The sequence below is a fragment of the Chenopodium quinoa genome, unplaced genomic scaffold (genome assembly GCF_001683475.1).
Source record: "Chenopodium quinoa cultivar QQ74 unplaced genomic scaffold, ASM168347v1, whole genome shotgun sequence".
Lineage (NCBI taxonomy): Eukaryota > Viridiplantae > Streptophyta > Magnoliopsida > Caryophyllales > Amaranthaceae > Chenopodium > Chenopodium quinoa.
Genome location: NW_018743574.1, coordinates 5,635,351 through 5,651,603, shown reverse-complemented (window position 1 = coordinate 5,651,603; position 16,253 = coordinate 5,635,351). Strand labels below are relative to the sequence as shown.

The 16,253-nt window shown below is 39.4% G+C and overlaps 2 protein-coding genes across 4 annotated transcripts; one reads left to right on the top strand and one right to left on the bottom strand.

Annotated features, from left to right (window-relative positions):
• The first annotated feature begins 2,073 nt into the window (after positions 1-2,073).
• On the top strand, positions 2,074-3,736 carry LOC110682299 (ethylene-responsive transcription factor ERF110-like). The gene has a single exon (XM_021858611.1). It carries the CDS (start codon positions 2,685-2,687, stop codon positions 3,441-3,443), a length of 759 nt encoding a protein of 252 aa, XP_021714303.1. The 5' UTR covers positions 2,074-2,684; the 3' UTR covers positions 3,444-3,736.
• An 819-nt stretch (positions 3,737-4,555) lies between these two features.
• Positions 4,556-14,320, bottom strand: LOC110682298. 3 transcript variants are annotated; one of them, XM_021858609.1, is made up of 8 exons: positions 14,095-14,320; positions 8,773-13,896; positions 8,448-8,692; positions 8,219-8,363; positions 7,094-7,277; positions 6,676-7,008; positions 5,872-6,578; positions 4,556-5,582 (listed from the first exon to the last, which is right to left on the bottom strand). In XM_021858609.1, exons 2-8 carry the CDS (start codon positions 13,717-13,719, stop codon positions 4,929-4,931), a joined length of 7,215 nt encoding a protein of 2,404 aa, XP_021714301.1. In that variant the 5' UTR covers positions 13,720-13,896; positions 14,095-14,320; the 3' UTR covers positions 4,556-4,928. The 3 variants fall into 3 exon arrangements, with proteins under 3 accessions (XP_021714301.1, XP_021714299.1, XP_021714300.1); XM_021858607.1 differs by having other exon boundaries at positions 7,094-7,295; positions 14,095-14,319; XM_021858608.1 differs by having other exon boundaries at positions 5,872-6,569; positions 7,094-7,295; positions 14,095-14,319.
• Between the last annotated feature and the right edge of the window lie 1,933 nt (positions 14,321-16,253).

Genomic DNA, 16,253 nt, shown 5'->3' with positions numbered 1-16,253 from the left:
CATTTATGTCGATTTGACATAAACCAAACTCACTTTCAAATTTCATCTTTCTCTCCTCTGCTCTCTGTTGAATTCACGAAGGGTTTGCAAGGGAAAATTTGCTAATTTCGTTGGTCTACAAAGCCATTAGAGGGAAATCTTGCATAATTCAGGTACTTTAGCACTACTACTGTTCATTTATGCATGATTTGGTGCATTTGTTTGATGTTCTGTTTTAATATGCGATTTTAGGTTTAATTCATGATTTTAATGATGTATATTTGTGCGATTTTAGGGTTCTTTCATGTATATTAGGTGGGGGCTTATGTTTGTTCAATTATTGGTTTAGAATATGGAATTATATTGAATGAAATGCCATGATCATGTTTGATTGATTGTTGGATAATTGAATTGGAATTGATTTGCATGTTGTAAGTGTGTGCATTGTTTACCTTATTTTGCAGAATGGGTGATGTTGTGATAAGGTTTCATTACTGGGATAAACATGTTGATATTGATGTTGACTTATATAGATGTAATTTGATGGACTTGATTATGGATTTTGAGGACACTACTGCATTAGACACTGAGTATCCCTTAATCAACCCTACCTTTGGTTATGGTCACAATGAAAAGAATCACCCTTTACTAAATGATGCTGATGTTTTAAGATGATTCATACCCTAGGTGATTGTGAGATGTACCATATTTGGGTTGGGTTTGCCAAGAAACCAAGTGCCTTGAATAGAATGATCAACAGGTTAAGGAACAAATCCAAATCTGCACAACCAATTGATGCACCTTCCCAAACATTGTGAAAGACTCATCAAGGGAGCATTGGACCATTATTTCTGATAGGCAAAAGGCAAGTACTTTCCTCTTTGTGTTTCAATTTTTTGATTGTTTTGCTATGATATGAGTCTATCCCTAAGTAAGCTTATAGTGTTTGCATTAACCCAATTCCTGACACACAGCAATGGCCTGCAGATGAGTCAGGTACAATCATCATGCCTCCTAAGATGAAGAGGGGAATTGGAAGACCAAGTAGGAATAGAAAGAGGGAGGAAGGTGAAGAGCAACCTGGAAAAAGGTCCAAAACAGTCAAATGTAGCAAATGTGGTTGCTTTGGCCATAATAAGACAACTTGTAAGGGAGGGTTAACTGGGAAAGAACTGAAGTGAAATGAGCCTGTTGTCATAAAAAATCCTAGGGTCAGAGACCAAAGTAATGCAGCAAAGGCAGCAAAGAAATCTGAAGAAGTTGGATCTCAGTCTGCAGCTTCAGCTAAACAAGCAAAGGGACAGAAGGGCAGCCCCTCAGCTGAGGAAGCAATAGTACTGACAGCTTCACAATTGTCTAACCAACCAGTGCCTATGTCTCAATGAAAATCAAATTCTCCAAGCTCCTAAGTCTTTTGTTCTGCAGTATAGTGGCATATGCATTTTGATAATTTTATAGAAAGTCAAAACTTGTAATTAACTCTGTTTTTTTGTCATTTGGGATGATTTTTGCTGTTGTTATTTGGTAATTTAGTAGACAACTTTACTATTGAAAGTTGGATTTTTGCAATGTTCCCAAATAACCTATATATATTAATGAATGTTGGCAACTGATGTCATTTTGTCTATTTCAATTTGTCCCACATTTTAGTTACTTTGTCTATTTTAGTTGATCTCAATATTAAACATACACAGTCAATGATAAGTTTGCAGCAACGTCAGAAGAGAAGATAAGTTTGAGATAAGTTTGTAACAATGGAAGAGAACTTTAATGGAGAATAGAAGAGGGGAAATTGGCTTTTTTTAGGGAGGGAATAGGGTTTGAGAAGTTGGAGGAAAATAACAGACAATTTAAGGGGAAAAACTTGGAGGGAATGGATTAAAAAAGGGGTATATTAGTCATTTCATCTTTTACTAAGCCTAAGATGTTAATTTATCAAGTTATTAACGTCTGATTAACAGATTTAGGTACGTGAATTATAAAGTCAAAACCTTGGGTGTATCAGCAGGAAGTCAAAAAAAAAATGTGGTACCATTGAGAAAAGTCAAAACCTGGAGTGTATCAATGGGAATATCCCTAAATATAATACTAGACATAACCGAATAAATAATTAAAACTACTTCTCTTTTTTTACCATGAGAGTGATTATTTATGATCATATACATAAATACATAATACAAACATTAAAGGTTGCGTCAAAAAAAAAGTACATGAAAGAAAAGAAGAAAATAATTTTAAATTATTAGGAACACGTGTTCTTAGTGCCAAAAGAATAAAGTATTAGTACCACAACATTAAACTGTATTTTATACATGGAACATGAAACATGAAACATTATCCATAATTCCTTATTGCCTTATTCTATAAATTGGAATGTAAGATACTTTACAACTATACCACAAAGAAAAAAAAAAAAACAGGGAAAAAAAATAATAATAAAATAAAAGACAGAAAAGTATTGAAAGCAGACAACCAGCTGGACCCAGTTAAAATTATACTAATAATTTGGTAAATAATAAAGTCAAAGCGTTTCATACTCTTCTAAACCCCGTGTGTGAACTGTGTTGTGACTGTTGACCACTTTTTTTACTCCACTCACTCGCCCTTTATATAACCGCTATTACCTGATTTTCTTTATTTTCAAGTTTCAACCATCTCTGTTTTTCCTACCTTAAAACACACAATTCCAAAATCAATACTAGTAGATGGATTCAACCCAAAATTATTATTTCTACGACGAGAAACCCTGGAAGATGGAATCGAACCACGAGATGAACATGATGGTATCGGCTCTGAGTCAAGTTATTTCTGGAGACGACGGCGGCTACAGTAGCATGGGCATCAATCAACAACCACCTATTGATGGGTCCCATTTAATATTTGAATCGTTTCAAGACCAACAAAATTTCGCCACGTGGTCACCAGCGTCTTCTACCACGTCACCAGTTCTCCCGCCAAATTCCCAGATTGAAAATGCAGACACTACTACTGCTACTAGTAGTAGCAGTAGTAGTGGAAAACAGAGGACAAGAAAGTACAACAGAAACAAGTACAGGGGAGTACGGCAGAGGCCTTGGGGGAAATGGGCGTCTGAGATTCGGGACCCACACCGGGCGGTTCGGATGTGGCTCGGAACATTCGAGACGGCCGAGGAGGCTGCTAGAGCTTATGATCGAGCTGCTGTTCGCTTTCGAGGCCCGCGTGCTAAGCTTAATTTCAGTGTCTCTGATTACCTTCCACAGCTTGAAGAGTACAACAGTAATAATATATTTTATCAAAATCAAGAGCAGCAGATAAACAACAATAATAATTATGGTAATCATGTTAGTCCTACTAATCAAGAGCCAGAGACGAGTGGTTTCGTGCAGATTACTGATGGTGCTGAGCTTGAGCATTGGATGAACGATATGATTGACAATACCCCTCCGTCGTTAATGTATGGGGACCCATCATTCGGAATTTAAATTACATCATTGTTTTTTGTGAGAGAAAAAAAAAATATGTTTATGGTAGTTGTAAAAGGTGAAAGGGATAGTAAAATTTAACACAAAAGATGCTTGTAATGTAATTTTGTATAAATATAGCTTAAGTATAGTATAGGAGTACATATTATCATGTACCTAGATTATGTCCAGAACTAGTTAGATTGTCTCTGTTTTATTTTTTTTAATAGAAATGGATACAATTAGTTTTGATTCATTTGATCGTTTGTTACGAAATATTGAAGGATTATCTAAATGGAAAATGAACAGTCACACATGAGGGTTTATATATTGAATATTTTTATGCAAACATAAATTATGATTAATCCAATTATCAATTATTTTGTTAAAAAAAAAAACACACAAATAAAATGTTCCCGCTAATTTCATTTCTTTTATAATGTGATAAGTTGGATTTGGAGCCATTTTTTAATAGATTAGTAGTTTTTTATACTCTAATTAAGACATTGGTTACTGGTTGATAAGTAGTTTCAATCAAGACTAATTACAAATATACTCCGTACTTTAAAAACGGAAAGAAGAACCAATGCTAATTACTCAATCAACATAAAAAGTTGTATTAAAAAAAGCACGTGGAACATGATTAATTACAATAATCAATGATGCTTACAGTTAAGTAATACTTAATACATTAGAGCACGTTTAATAAGTGCTTGAAAATAAAAAATGTACTGTTTCCTAAAGTGGTAATGTGGTACAACTATATTCGATGATTTCTATATAAGGAAAAGAAACTTCATGTTGATGGATTCTATAGATTAGAGTGCTACCAAACAGCTGGGCCCCCGTGTTGTCTGTGAAAAAAACAGCAAATTGTCAAAGACTTTCACACTACATCATCTTCAAGTTGAAATCCACGGTTTTTTTGTAATGCTTTCTAGGAAAGATCCTTCTCACGTGTTTTTTCCGTGGGTTGATTCCTTCAAATTTTGGAAAGTCATGACAGTTGTACAGGCCCAATATGACAGCTGTCCAGCCCAACAAGAAGAAGCCCAAGACCCAAAACAGCTAAATTTTCTAAAGGACAAAAACAATCAAAGATATAAGAAAAAAGGAGTAGAAAGCAAGAGTTGGAAAGAGTTTTATCAGTAATTCACTAGCCAAAAATGAGTGAGAAGATATCCATATATTGTCACAATAATTAGAGACAATATTAACACATAAAACTCTCATTAATCCCTACAAAACAATATTTTCTCTATAATGTCGAATCCAAAGCCCAATGCCCTTAATTTACTTCTTCCACTCTCATATAAACTAAATCATTACTTTTACAACCCTTTGTTAAATTAAAAGGGCTTACAAACGGGACAAAAAGCTAAGTACTTCTAAAATCACCTAATATGAGGGATCTTCAACTTCGTAATTTGCTTCAATACGATGATTAGCCCAAACCATCTTTGAGGTGTTCAGCTGGATATAGTGTGTTCTCTTGTTTACTGCAGCTTATTGAGCAGTTCCAGTTCCAGTTGCGCTGGTGTTATTTTGCTTGGCAACATAGATCTGCTTTACTTTGGTAGGAGGGAAGCCCCTCTCTCCTCCTGAAGAGTGGTTCCTTCCATGGAACCCCATTTTACGGTTGGACCACTCTGCCCCTGAGCTGTTCTTCTGACCCCCCCCTCTCTGATAATGATTGTACTGCTGTTGTGCAGATGGATGCTTTTGTTTAGACATTTGAGCTTGGGCTTTGTTAGGGGCAGAAGCTGCAACATGTGGGTTCCTTTGGCTTCCAGAGCCTTCAGCACAAGCATCAACCTTTACAGAATCCCCAGACCGGCTACTGCTCCCCATATGAAGAGCCAAAGCTTCAGAACCAATGGAAACTGGTGGATTTACCAAACCAAGTTCATTAGGGAATTGGGTTGCAGCAGCATTTGTACTCATAGAAAAAGATCGACCATCTTCAAGTGATGACGATGTTTGGGTCTTAGAGAAGCCGCTTGCATTTAAAGAGTGATGATCAGCAGATGCATGACTTGACTGAGATGGCATTGCACCCTCAGCTTGCTGTTGCAATGCCATAGATTGTGGAATAGTGTGAATGGGTGATGATTGAATATGAGACCACCGAGGATGCACAGAGACATCAGGTGAAGAGGACTGCAAAGTGAAAATTAAACAGTAAATTATATGAAAACCAGCGCCCTATACCAGATCATAAACAGTTAATCCCTCTCCAGACAAAACAAATAGCAAGGCTGCTCAAAAACTCAAGATGGTTTAATCTCTTATGAAAACCTAAGGATGGCTTCAGTACTCATATATACGCTTCACCATCCAAACAGACCCCACACTAGCAAAATAAATCATGACTTTCCATGCCACAGACAGCAAAGGAGATGGACAAAATGTGCTTAATCATGTAAAATTGTAAACCATTTCAAGATACCTGAAAAGGTGACACTTCGAACATGGCCAAAGGCGATGCCATTGACAGCAGTGGAGACCCAGGAGCCAAATGTTGAGCCTGAGCTGATACATTGTGAGCGCTGCGCTGCACAGGGACCAAATTTGTATTGTTCATTTCACCCTCACTGCCAACCAAGGCAGGTGAGGAATTATGCTTCCAATCTGGCTGTTTCCCAGAGGGGATGTAGGTAGTTCCCATGTAACTCAAGCCAACTTGTCCAAATTGCCCTACAGGAGCAAAATGATTATAAACCACCATATGTGGAGGGCCTTGCACCCCGGGGATACTTCCAGGAGGACTTATGAAAGGGGCTGTGAATCCTGCAGGAGGACCATAGAATGAATCCACACCCGTGTGGCACTGTTGCCAAGTTCCCAACGGCCCCGAACTAGATACACTGCTCTTCTGTGGTTGGGGTTGCAGGGCAGCAGATTCCTCATGGGGGCCAAAGGCAAAGACAGGACCCCTCATCATAGGATTCATATCATAATATGGAAAATGAGAAGTTGGACCTCCAGGAAATGGTGAAAGCATATGACTAGAAGAACTGTGAGGACTAGGTAAAGGTGGCCATATCGAGATAGGTGGTGTCTCTACCGACAGATCTACAGGGAGGGAAACGCTCAAAGTCTCGTCACCCTTCGATTGACTCACTGCATTCTGATCACCCGACATGCCTATGAAATCTCAAAAAAAAAAAAAAAAAAAAAAAGTGAGCACGGATGATATGCATGATAGCACTATCTAATTAATCAGCCAAACAGACAAGATAAGTTATAATACCTGTCGTGATCCTGTTCATATCAGCACCACCAAAACTTTTGGGATCTGATATGGTAGTTGAACAGCTACCAATCCCATTCCCAACAACTTCATCATTGCCAATAGCAGCAACAGCAACAGCTGAAGCTGCTGCTTCAGCTTCAGCCTCACAATCCTCTAACGGTAAGCACAACTCATTAGGACGTTTCTCTTTCTCAAAAAGAACATCACAATTATTTTGCGATGCAGGCATACTTTGGGGCCTTTGAACATTCATCGGGAGAGAAGCAGGAGGCCTAACGTTATGTGAAACACGTGTACTTGGAGGAAGAATCGTTGGAGATGTGACTGCACCTGGAGAGCAGTGAGCAAAACCAATCAGAAGATAGCTATAATTTAACACACAACACAGGTTGACTTTCATGGCTGCCAGACTTACCAAATTGTATCTTCTCCCCAGCAAGGAGAGAATTAATAGGACTAGTTACTGAAGAAAATGTGTTATCTTTTGCAAGGACAGATGATGATGACAAGCCTGTGTCATTGACTGAGCTACCACAATCTCCAATAGATATGACGTGTGTATCGAAATGAGCAGGTTTCATAGCCTCCTCGAGTTGGGTCTGTGTCAAGGCCATAACCTACAAATAGTCAATCAAGCAATTCAAAATTCTAACAAGCTAAACTAATAACAAAAGTAATAGTTAATTAATAAATGATGCCTTTACAAGTAAAGGTAAGGAGACGACAGCAGCTTATCACTTGGACAATAAAAGGCTAAACCAAATGTAATAGACCGGCTTTAGGGGGGGGGGGGGTCAGCCACAACCTATACGGGTCTATGCTAGAAGAGTCAAACACGGGTATCAACAACACAAACCACAAAGAGCTAGGGACAAAATCAATTAAGAAGAGGAGAAGGAAAGAAAGCAACCTTAGTCCTAGGATGTTTATTTACGTTTTTCTATATTAGCTAAGTTTCACATGTTAAGCCTTAAGGTCATCCTTGACCATCTTAGTATAAGTAGTATGGGTAGTGTTAGTGGAAAATCAGACACAAATTAGTGAGGAAAAATTGGAGAGTTGCAACCTCAAGTTGCTAGGAGATTTGTAGCCTCAAGCTACTGAGAGATTCATAACCTCAAGCTATGGCTATCCTTATGCAATCCAACCATTAATCAATCAAATGTTCAATCTTTCAGCCTTAAATTAATATTAATTGTGCTTAATTAAATAAGTAGAATCCAGTCTATAACACCAAACATAAAAATACTATTACTAATGCCAAAATCACATCAGGAAAGCACAAGAGTTTATCTAGTTCATTCCATCACTATGTAACACTAATAAAATTAAACATATTTCAAAAGCTTTACGATTCTTAACTCTTCTCCACCCCCAGAAATACTATAAAAAAACATCCTATTTCATTCTTAGAGCTTGAAATACTAGTCAAGAACAAGTGTACACTGTATAAATCCACACTTATAAATAGGTTTACAGCAAACAAACATGGAAACAATGAAGCAAACATTGAAATTACGACTGATGATGTGATGCATACCGGCTGAGTAATGCTTGGACTACCCCAGGAGCCAATAGGTGACTGAACTCCATCAACAGCCTTTCCTTGAGAATCAAAAGTCACGTCAGGAGCATCAGATCCGATAGTTTGCCCATTGTTTGCATAGGAATTTGTTTTTGGTGGCCTGAAAACATTTAATAATTACCATTTCAGCAAACTGAGAAAATTTGAAGTAGACAAGGAACATTTCCCTTCAAGTAGTGCTTACTTCACAGTTTGGGATTTGCCTTCAATTTGACAATCAGAACCTATAGGAGGAGTGCCAATTGGAGCCAATGGCTGGGATCCTACATTATTCAATGTTGCAGACACATCATTGTTTAGCAAGCCTCTTTTTGGCGCGATAGCGGAGCGAACACTCTTTGTTGCTTGTGCATTTAATGGTGCAGTTGCTCTGCTTGTGCTTCTAGTTGTGGCAGTACCTTGGGCTGCAGGCCGAGATTTTTGCTGAGCCTGAAGTACAAAGAGTAAGTTTAAAATTTCAGGAAAACAAATAATACATTCAACAGTCAAATCAATAAAAAGGCATATACCTTTTTCATGTTGTTAGATTTTGCCTTAAAATCCTTTTCTCTCTGTTCACGCCGATCATTCAGCATTTGCCTCTTTGACCTGACCTCAATAAAGTCATCTTCATCACTAGGGGCTTCGATACCAGGTTGCTTAAATACACGCACGATACCACTTTGCAGGGGAGCATCAACGTCATCTTCTGAACCAATGTTTCTTTTCAAGCTTCCTTCAGCACGATGTGAAGTGTCTAGCCCACTGGTTGCAGCTGCTTCTTTTAATGCTGCCTTGTCTTCTTCAATCCCAGAACCAGACACGTGAATCTGATCTGAGCCTGAAATCTCTGAATCAACGGTTTGCTTTGGTTTATCAGACCGTAGTTCTTTCTTAAACCCACTTTTCGGCTGTGTCTCAGTACTCTTTCCATCAGAATTCAATTTGTCATCCGGTCCAGCGAAACTAGAAGGCAATACAGAAGATTGCTTTCCCTCAGCAGGCTGGCGTACACGGAACTCAAATCGCTGTGGACCACGCCGTGGCTTCCTCTGAAATCCATTGATATCTGATCGAGATGCCTCGTTTGCAGAAGAAGAAGACCTAGGTCCAGGATGTCTAGCTGTGAACGCAAATCTCCTCCCTCTGCCGCCCGAGAATTGGCCCTGGGCTGATGGCCCACTAGAGTCTTTTACATTAACAGCAGAATGAGATGATGAAGGCCCAAATCGACTTTCTGATGCTCTATTATTCAACAAAGGCTTCGGGTTTCTTCCTAAATTACAAGGATGCCCCAAATTGTCAGCTTGTTGACCCAAGTCAGGCCTAATCTGGCCCATGCTGGAGCTGTTTTCTTGATTCTGACACAACGAAACATTAGTTCCTGAACCCGGTGTAACAAGCTCTTTGAAATCACTACCCTGATGTGCATTCAACAGATATGGAAGCTGAACTTGATGGCTTTTAACAGAACTGTGTGATGAATCTTGAACAGGCTTGGCAGCAGGTGGACCTCCAGGTACTTGACTTGTAGTATAACTTGGTGTAAAATTAGGCTGAACAAAAGACATCGATTGAGGTGCTAAAGGTAAGATTCCCTGAGACATGGGAGGTGGATACCTGAGCTGACCAAATTGAAAGAGGGGAGGCTGTGGAGCATGCATATGAGTTAAGGAAGGACCCATTTGCGGATGAAGTTGGAGAGGCATCTGAATAGAACCAATTTGAATAGCTGGAACAGGAGAGGGAATCAAAGAAGGTCCAGAAAACAACCCAAACTGAAGCTTAACAGGCAAGTCAGCAGGGCCCTTGGTAGCAGCTACACCTGGCAAGGTCTGATTAGATGACAGTGAGTTTGTCATGACAGGAGATGATACCGACTGCTGAGCACTCAAAACAGTACCAGAGGTAGAAACCCCTGTATTCAAAGAATCTAATGACATAGATACATTAGTTGGCTCAAGATTTTTCTCAGACTCTTGAACTATAACACATGAACCATCAACGGATTCTTTTTGTTCCAGGATGCTGACAGCCACTTGAGCTCCTCTATACAAACTTTCATCAATCTTCGGACTTTTATCATAATCCTCATTTGGTATTCCAACTTCCACACCCTGGTCAAAGCCAAGAACCATGTTGTCCGTATGAGGAGAGTCTTTCCCTTCCAGATGCATATCTTCAAACTCATGGTTCAGTTCAACATTCTCATCATCTCCTTCATGTACATCTTCTTCATGGTACCCTACATCTTCATCATACTCTTCTTGCTCTGGTAACTCCTCATTGTTATCTATTGTCCATTCTTCATCATCACCTACTGATACTGAACTCGCACTAGCAATAGTATTACCTTTGACCATTTTAGCTTTTGAGAGTAAATCCTCATTCTCAGAAAGGGTAATATCTTGGCTTTCTGCCCTACAGTGCACTGCCAAAGATTCCCTGGATTCATCCAAATCATCATGAGACAGATGAGTAGGAGAACTAGGGGGACTTGAAACAGAAAGTGAAGATTGCGAGTCACGCCCAGGTGTAGTACTTCGATTCAGTTCTTGCTCCCCATTTATAGAGCTCTGCTCCGCGACATCCAATATTTCTGAATGCTCTTTATGAGCATCCTGATAGCTTACTCCAGCAGACTCACTTCGCGATGCCTGATTCAATTGAATGTTTCCATCTTCATATGCTGAGGACTCAGGATGTTCACTTTCTCCTCTGAAGGAAGTCCGATGTACAGAAGGTAATGATGGAGGGGGCAAGACCCGGGGTTGTCTAGCAGGATATCTTGACCTGCCATAATTACAAAGGTCATCCAGATCAGAATTCTGATAAAAACGGTCTGGAAAGGGAGAATTTCCACGACCCCTGCCCTGTCCCCACCCCAGATCAAATCTATCAGCAACATTATCAGGGAAGTCAGCTTCTAAGTCCATGTTCCTGCCATACGGATCACCATCCCCAGAAATGTTCCACCTTTGACCCCTTGGATGAGGAAAATCGTCCATGAGAGGTTCTGGAATCCCCCCTCGGTAGTAACCCCTGGTAGGCATGTAGCCTTGCCCTCCATACAAGTCTTTCCGAGGAAATGACTTTCCTCCCACAGAGACATCCCGTCTAGGACTCTGATGACCGTTCTCGGGATCTGCAGAAAAGAAAGACGAGCTGTTCCCATTCTCAAACATATCCCGTCTCCAAGAATTAAAGGGTTTTCCTCTATCTGTAAAAGCAAAAGAAGATTCTCTAGCTGCTACAGCCCGGGACCCCATGTCAAAAGGTCTACTAAGACTGGAATCAGAAGATGCTGAATTTGTGATCCTCTCCACCATCCTTTCTCCATCTTCCCAGCAAGAAAAATCATCAGCCCGGACATCTCTATCTTTGGCAACCACAGGCATCATTTCATCTGGAACAGCAGCAGAACTATTGACCTTTGCCGTTTCAGCCTGTCTCCTTGCAATCCTTTCTTCTAGTTCCAGAAGTTTTTGCTTGGCAGCTTGCTTTCTTCTATCCTCCTCCATCATCATTCTTTGTTTCTCATCTTCTCTAGCAATCCTCTGCTCTTCTGCCCTCCGTATAGATTCTAATCTTTCTTGCTCTGACCTCCAAGCAGCTTCACGTGCTTCCTCTACCAATCGTCTCTGGTGTTCTTCCTGTTCCCTAGCAACCCTCTGTCTTTCCTCTTCTTCTCTGCGAGCCATTTCCAGAGCTCTCTCTTGCTCTTCGATGATACGCTGCCGCTCTTGTTCTTGAATCTGTTGAACCCTCTCAAGTTCAGCCTCAAAGGATTCCCGAACAGGATCATGAAAGTTGAGTGGTTTATTTGCATCCTTCTTCCTCTTTACCGCCCCAAGAACACCAGGAAAAGGATCTTGTTCATCAAATCCAGAGAAAGGGTCTTCGACATAAGGTTTTTCATTTCTGGAAGTGGAACGCTTGTCCCTAACAAAATTCTGTATGTGATCACTGCCAGACAACCCCTTATTACCAGAAGAAAATGAGGATCTCAATCCCATGTTACTTTGAACCTCAGATTTATATCGATTAGAATTATTGGCATAAGAGTCTCGGGTGTCCCTCTCTGGCTTTCTACCATTATTTAGATCCGACGAGCTATTCCACTGCTGTCTACCATGATCCCTCCTGCCAGCAACATAATCCCTATTAGCAGTTTGTCCAACATTATATTCATCCCGGATGTTGCCTCCTTGTTGGGGTGGGAAGTATTTATTATCTTTATTTGCTTCACGATTCACACTGGCAGGCCTTGCACCAAAATTGTTTCTGTCATTTATGACTTCTTGGGAACCAAACCTATCTCTGGAAACAGGGGTTCTCCATGATTGCCCTTCATGGCCCTCTCGGCTTGGTACCCGAGAATTTTTGTTAAAGGAATCGGCATTAGAGACTTCGTTCGGCAAACCCTTGCCAACATCATTGTCGCGCTGACCCCTTCTATCAAAAAGATTCTGAGCTGGTTTATGTGGTGGCAAGCTGCTCCGAGGCAAATCAAAATCCCTATCCCAGTAAGCTTCAGTTCTTGCGAAACCAAGGTCTCTGCTCCTCTCAGTCAATCCATGACTAGTATCACGCTCATCATCTGCCCAATCAGACCTCGGACTCAGCCGGACCAGTGGAAGAGGTCCAGGAAAATAGTCATCCTGCTTTCGGCCTTTTTCTTGAGAGCGGAAATTGGCTGAACTACGATCCTCTCTATTATTAACACCAAGACCATTACCAGCAGAGTGATGGGAAGACTGTACCTGGGGACGCATGTCAACATGGGAATTCAAGTTCAAACTCTCCCTCTGTTCTCCTGTGGGCTGTTCACTCATCCCCTGCCTGTGTTTCTGATGAGCTGAATCCTTCAGTTTCTGAGATGGCACATTTGCAGCACTCAAAGTAGCTTTCAGAGAAGGGAAATCTTCACCTTTCAAAACATTTGCTTTTTCCACAGCACTCATCATAGTCACAGAAACATCAGTTCTAGCTGATGGTGGCATATAAGCAGTACTAACCCCACCTCTGTTAACCCCGTCAACACTTTGAACCCCATGATTGACACCCTCACTAGACAATGGCCGATCACCAACACCCTCCCTCTCAGTTCCAACAATTGCACTTGGCTTGGACCAGCCCATGCCTGATGAGGAAGGTCTCGCCCCACTACCAGCAGCACCTCCACCAGCAGTCCCACTACCAGAACCCAATGAATCAAACTTCTCATGTTCCCTCCTCAAAGAAGGCAAATTCAAGGGGGGTGGAACAGAAAGCTTCGTCCCAACTTTGTGCGAACTCCTTGGCCGAGAAAGGACCACCATCCCACCCCCACCTCCTCCTCCTCCAGCACCACTGGACCGGTTTCCCCGACCCAATCCATAATTACTACTGTTTGATTGATTAGAATGCAAGGACTGTCCATATGATTTATTCAGATTCACGGATGCAAATCTGTTGCCTACACCCGGATTGGCCATCGACCTGAAATCCGACAGATCCCTAACCCCAACAAAAGCATCAAAAATAATTCCCCCCTTAATCACCGCAAAATTAACACAATACAAATCAGCTCAATCAATTTCCTCCCTTTCACGATCTCAAAATAATCAGCTAGTAGCAATAATCAAATCCTCAAATCACTCGGTTTTTCTCACCTGATCATCAACCAAACCCAAAAAAACAAACAAACACACACAAAACACAAATTCAATGACGATAATCACTCAAACCATAAAAAATGAAGCAATTAAATACGCAGACAATAAATGAGTCTAGACATGATTGAAATAGAAACTAAATTAGGGTTTCTCGATTAAATAAAAAATCTGAAAAAACAAAAGCGAATTAATTACCTGATAATAATAAAGAGAAAGAGGATAAGTGAGGCGGCGGAGGTAGCAGAGTTCCGTGGAGAATCGTACGACGGAAAATCGCCGGGCAGAAATGCCCTACTACTCCAACGGAAGCAAAAAAAAAATTGAGGAGAGAGAAAAAAGAAAAAGAAAAAAGAAAAGGTTAGAGGAAGACGAAAGAGGAAAATTAATTAAGATTGGACCTTTTGTCAATTTAGTTAGGTATATTCACCGTACTTGGTGCTGTGTCTTGTGGCTACTACCTCTTCTAATTACTTGTTAGTTGTTACACTCTCCTATGGAAACAAAGAGTGAGTGTTCAAATTTGGTTTTTTCAATTGGATCTCTTATCTTTCCATTTTTGAATACTACGTATTTTCTTTCAATTAATATAATCTATTCATCTATTTTATCAATCGATCCACTAAATGTGAGGATGTCTAGGTTAGAAATGGTGTTTTGACGAATGATGGTTCTTAATTTGGATATCAATTTAGTACCAAAATATAGGGGTGAGAGTGGGACGGGTACCCGCACTTTTAATACTAACGGTTCGGGTACCCGACAACCCAAAATCCCTAAAAGTGATATCCATAACCCAAACCGATAAGTTTGGGTACCCGGATTTTCGGATCGGTTATCAGGTACCCAATAAGATATCCAATAATGATAATTAAACTTACTTATGTAGTTATTATAATATAATTTACCACTAATTAACATCAATATCATATGATTTTAACCAAATTATTAATAATATTACTAATCATTGATATTATAAAATAATTATAAAGTAAAGTGAGAGTTTAGATTTTAAAAATATAGATTTAAATAGGGAAAAAAGCAAAAAAAATGTTTATCGGAACGGATCGGGTATCCGTTAATTTTAAAATGATACCCAATAACTATACCCGATAACAAATTATTGGAACGGGTACCCGAACCGTTATGGTTATCGGATCGGATACCCTAATTTTCGGAACGGTTACAAATCGATTTTAGGTTTTTCGGGTAGTTTTGCTCTGCCAAAATATACCTATTGATATCACTTAAAGTTGATTTGTTTCAAAATGGATCAAAACCTGTCTATCTATAATCTATAAATCTAATTAAAGTAATAATCACTGACATCATCACTATCCAAGTGGCAACTTCTCATACAAAGAATTCCTTCTAAAACTTTTGGTGACATCATTTTTTTAAGATAAATAAAGGTTTGAAATTGATAGATTAATGCATATTTCCTAAAGAATTTAATGATTGAATTGGCTAACTACGCATTTTCCCGTTCCTCCTACTCTGTACATTTACAGTGATTGTATGCACGGGACTCACCTAGTTGTTTTTTATTTATACTTCCTCCCTATAAGATTGCACGACCTTAAGTGTGTTCTAATAAATCGTGCAACATTTGATGTTAAATGTAGAAGGAAAAAAAAAAAAAGGTCATGGAGGCTTCAAAACTACAATAGTCATGTAGCTTGATGATATATTATTGCAGTAACTTTTTGATAACTAATCACTCTCATACAATTGTCACTTAATAATATTATGCTCTCCTCTCTCGGTATAAAAAGTGGTTTGTAAGAGAGTTTATACTATGAAAAATATAAGGATCTACTCTTATGTTTTATAGATATTCAATTGTTTCATGAAAAGTTCATATAATACAATATACGAGTTGGTAAATTGGATAAGATAATACTCCATATAAGTTCAATACATTTAGATAATTGAAAAAGGGTTGATAAGCTCCAATAAAATCGATTGACCCTTTATATACTAATTAAAAAAACAATCAGATTTAATACACCTTACATAAGGACAACATAAGCTTAATGAATTCATATACACTTAGGGCCTATTCACATTTATTTAATTTCAATTTAGTTCAGTTCAGCTCCAATCATTTCAGTTCAGTTCAGTTTAGTTTAGTTTAGTTCAGTTTAGCTCCAATTAGTTCAGTTCAACTCTGCTCCTAATTTCCCTTTCTCATAAAATATTCATTTCAGCTCAACTCAGTTCAATTTAGCTCCAATAAGTTCAGTTCAGTTTAGCTCAATTCAGTAAACGTGAACAGAGGGTCTCTTCACGTTTACTTAATTTCAGTTTAGCTCCCATCAGTTCAGTTCAACTCTGCTCCTAATTTCCCTTTCTCA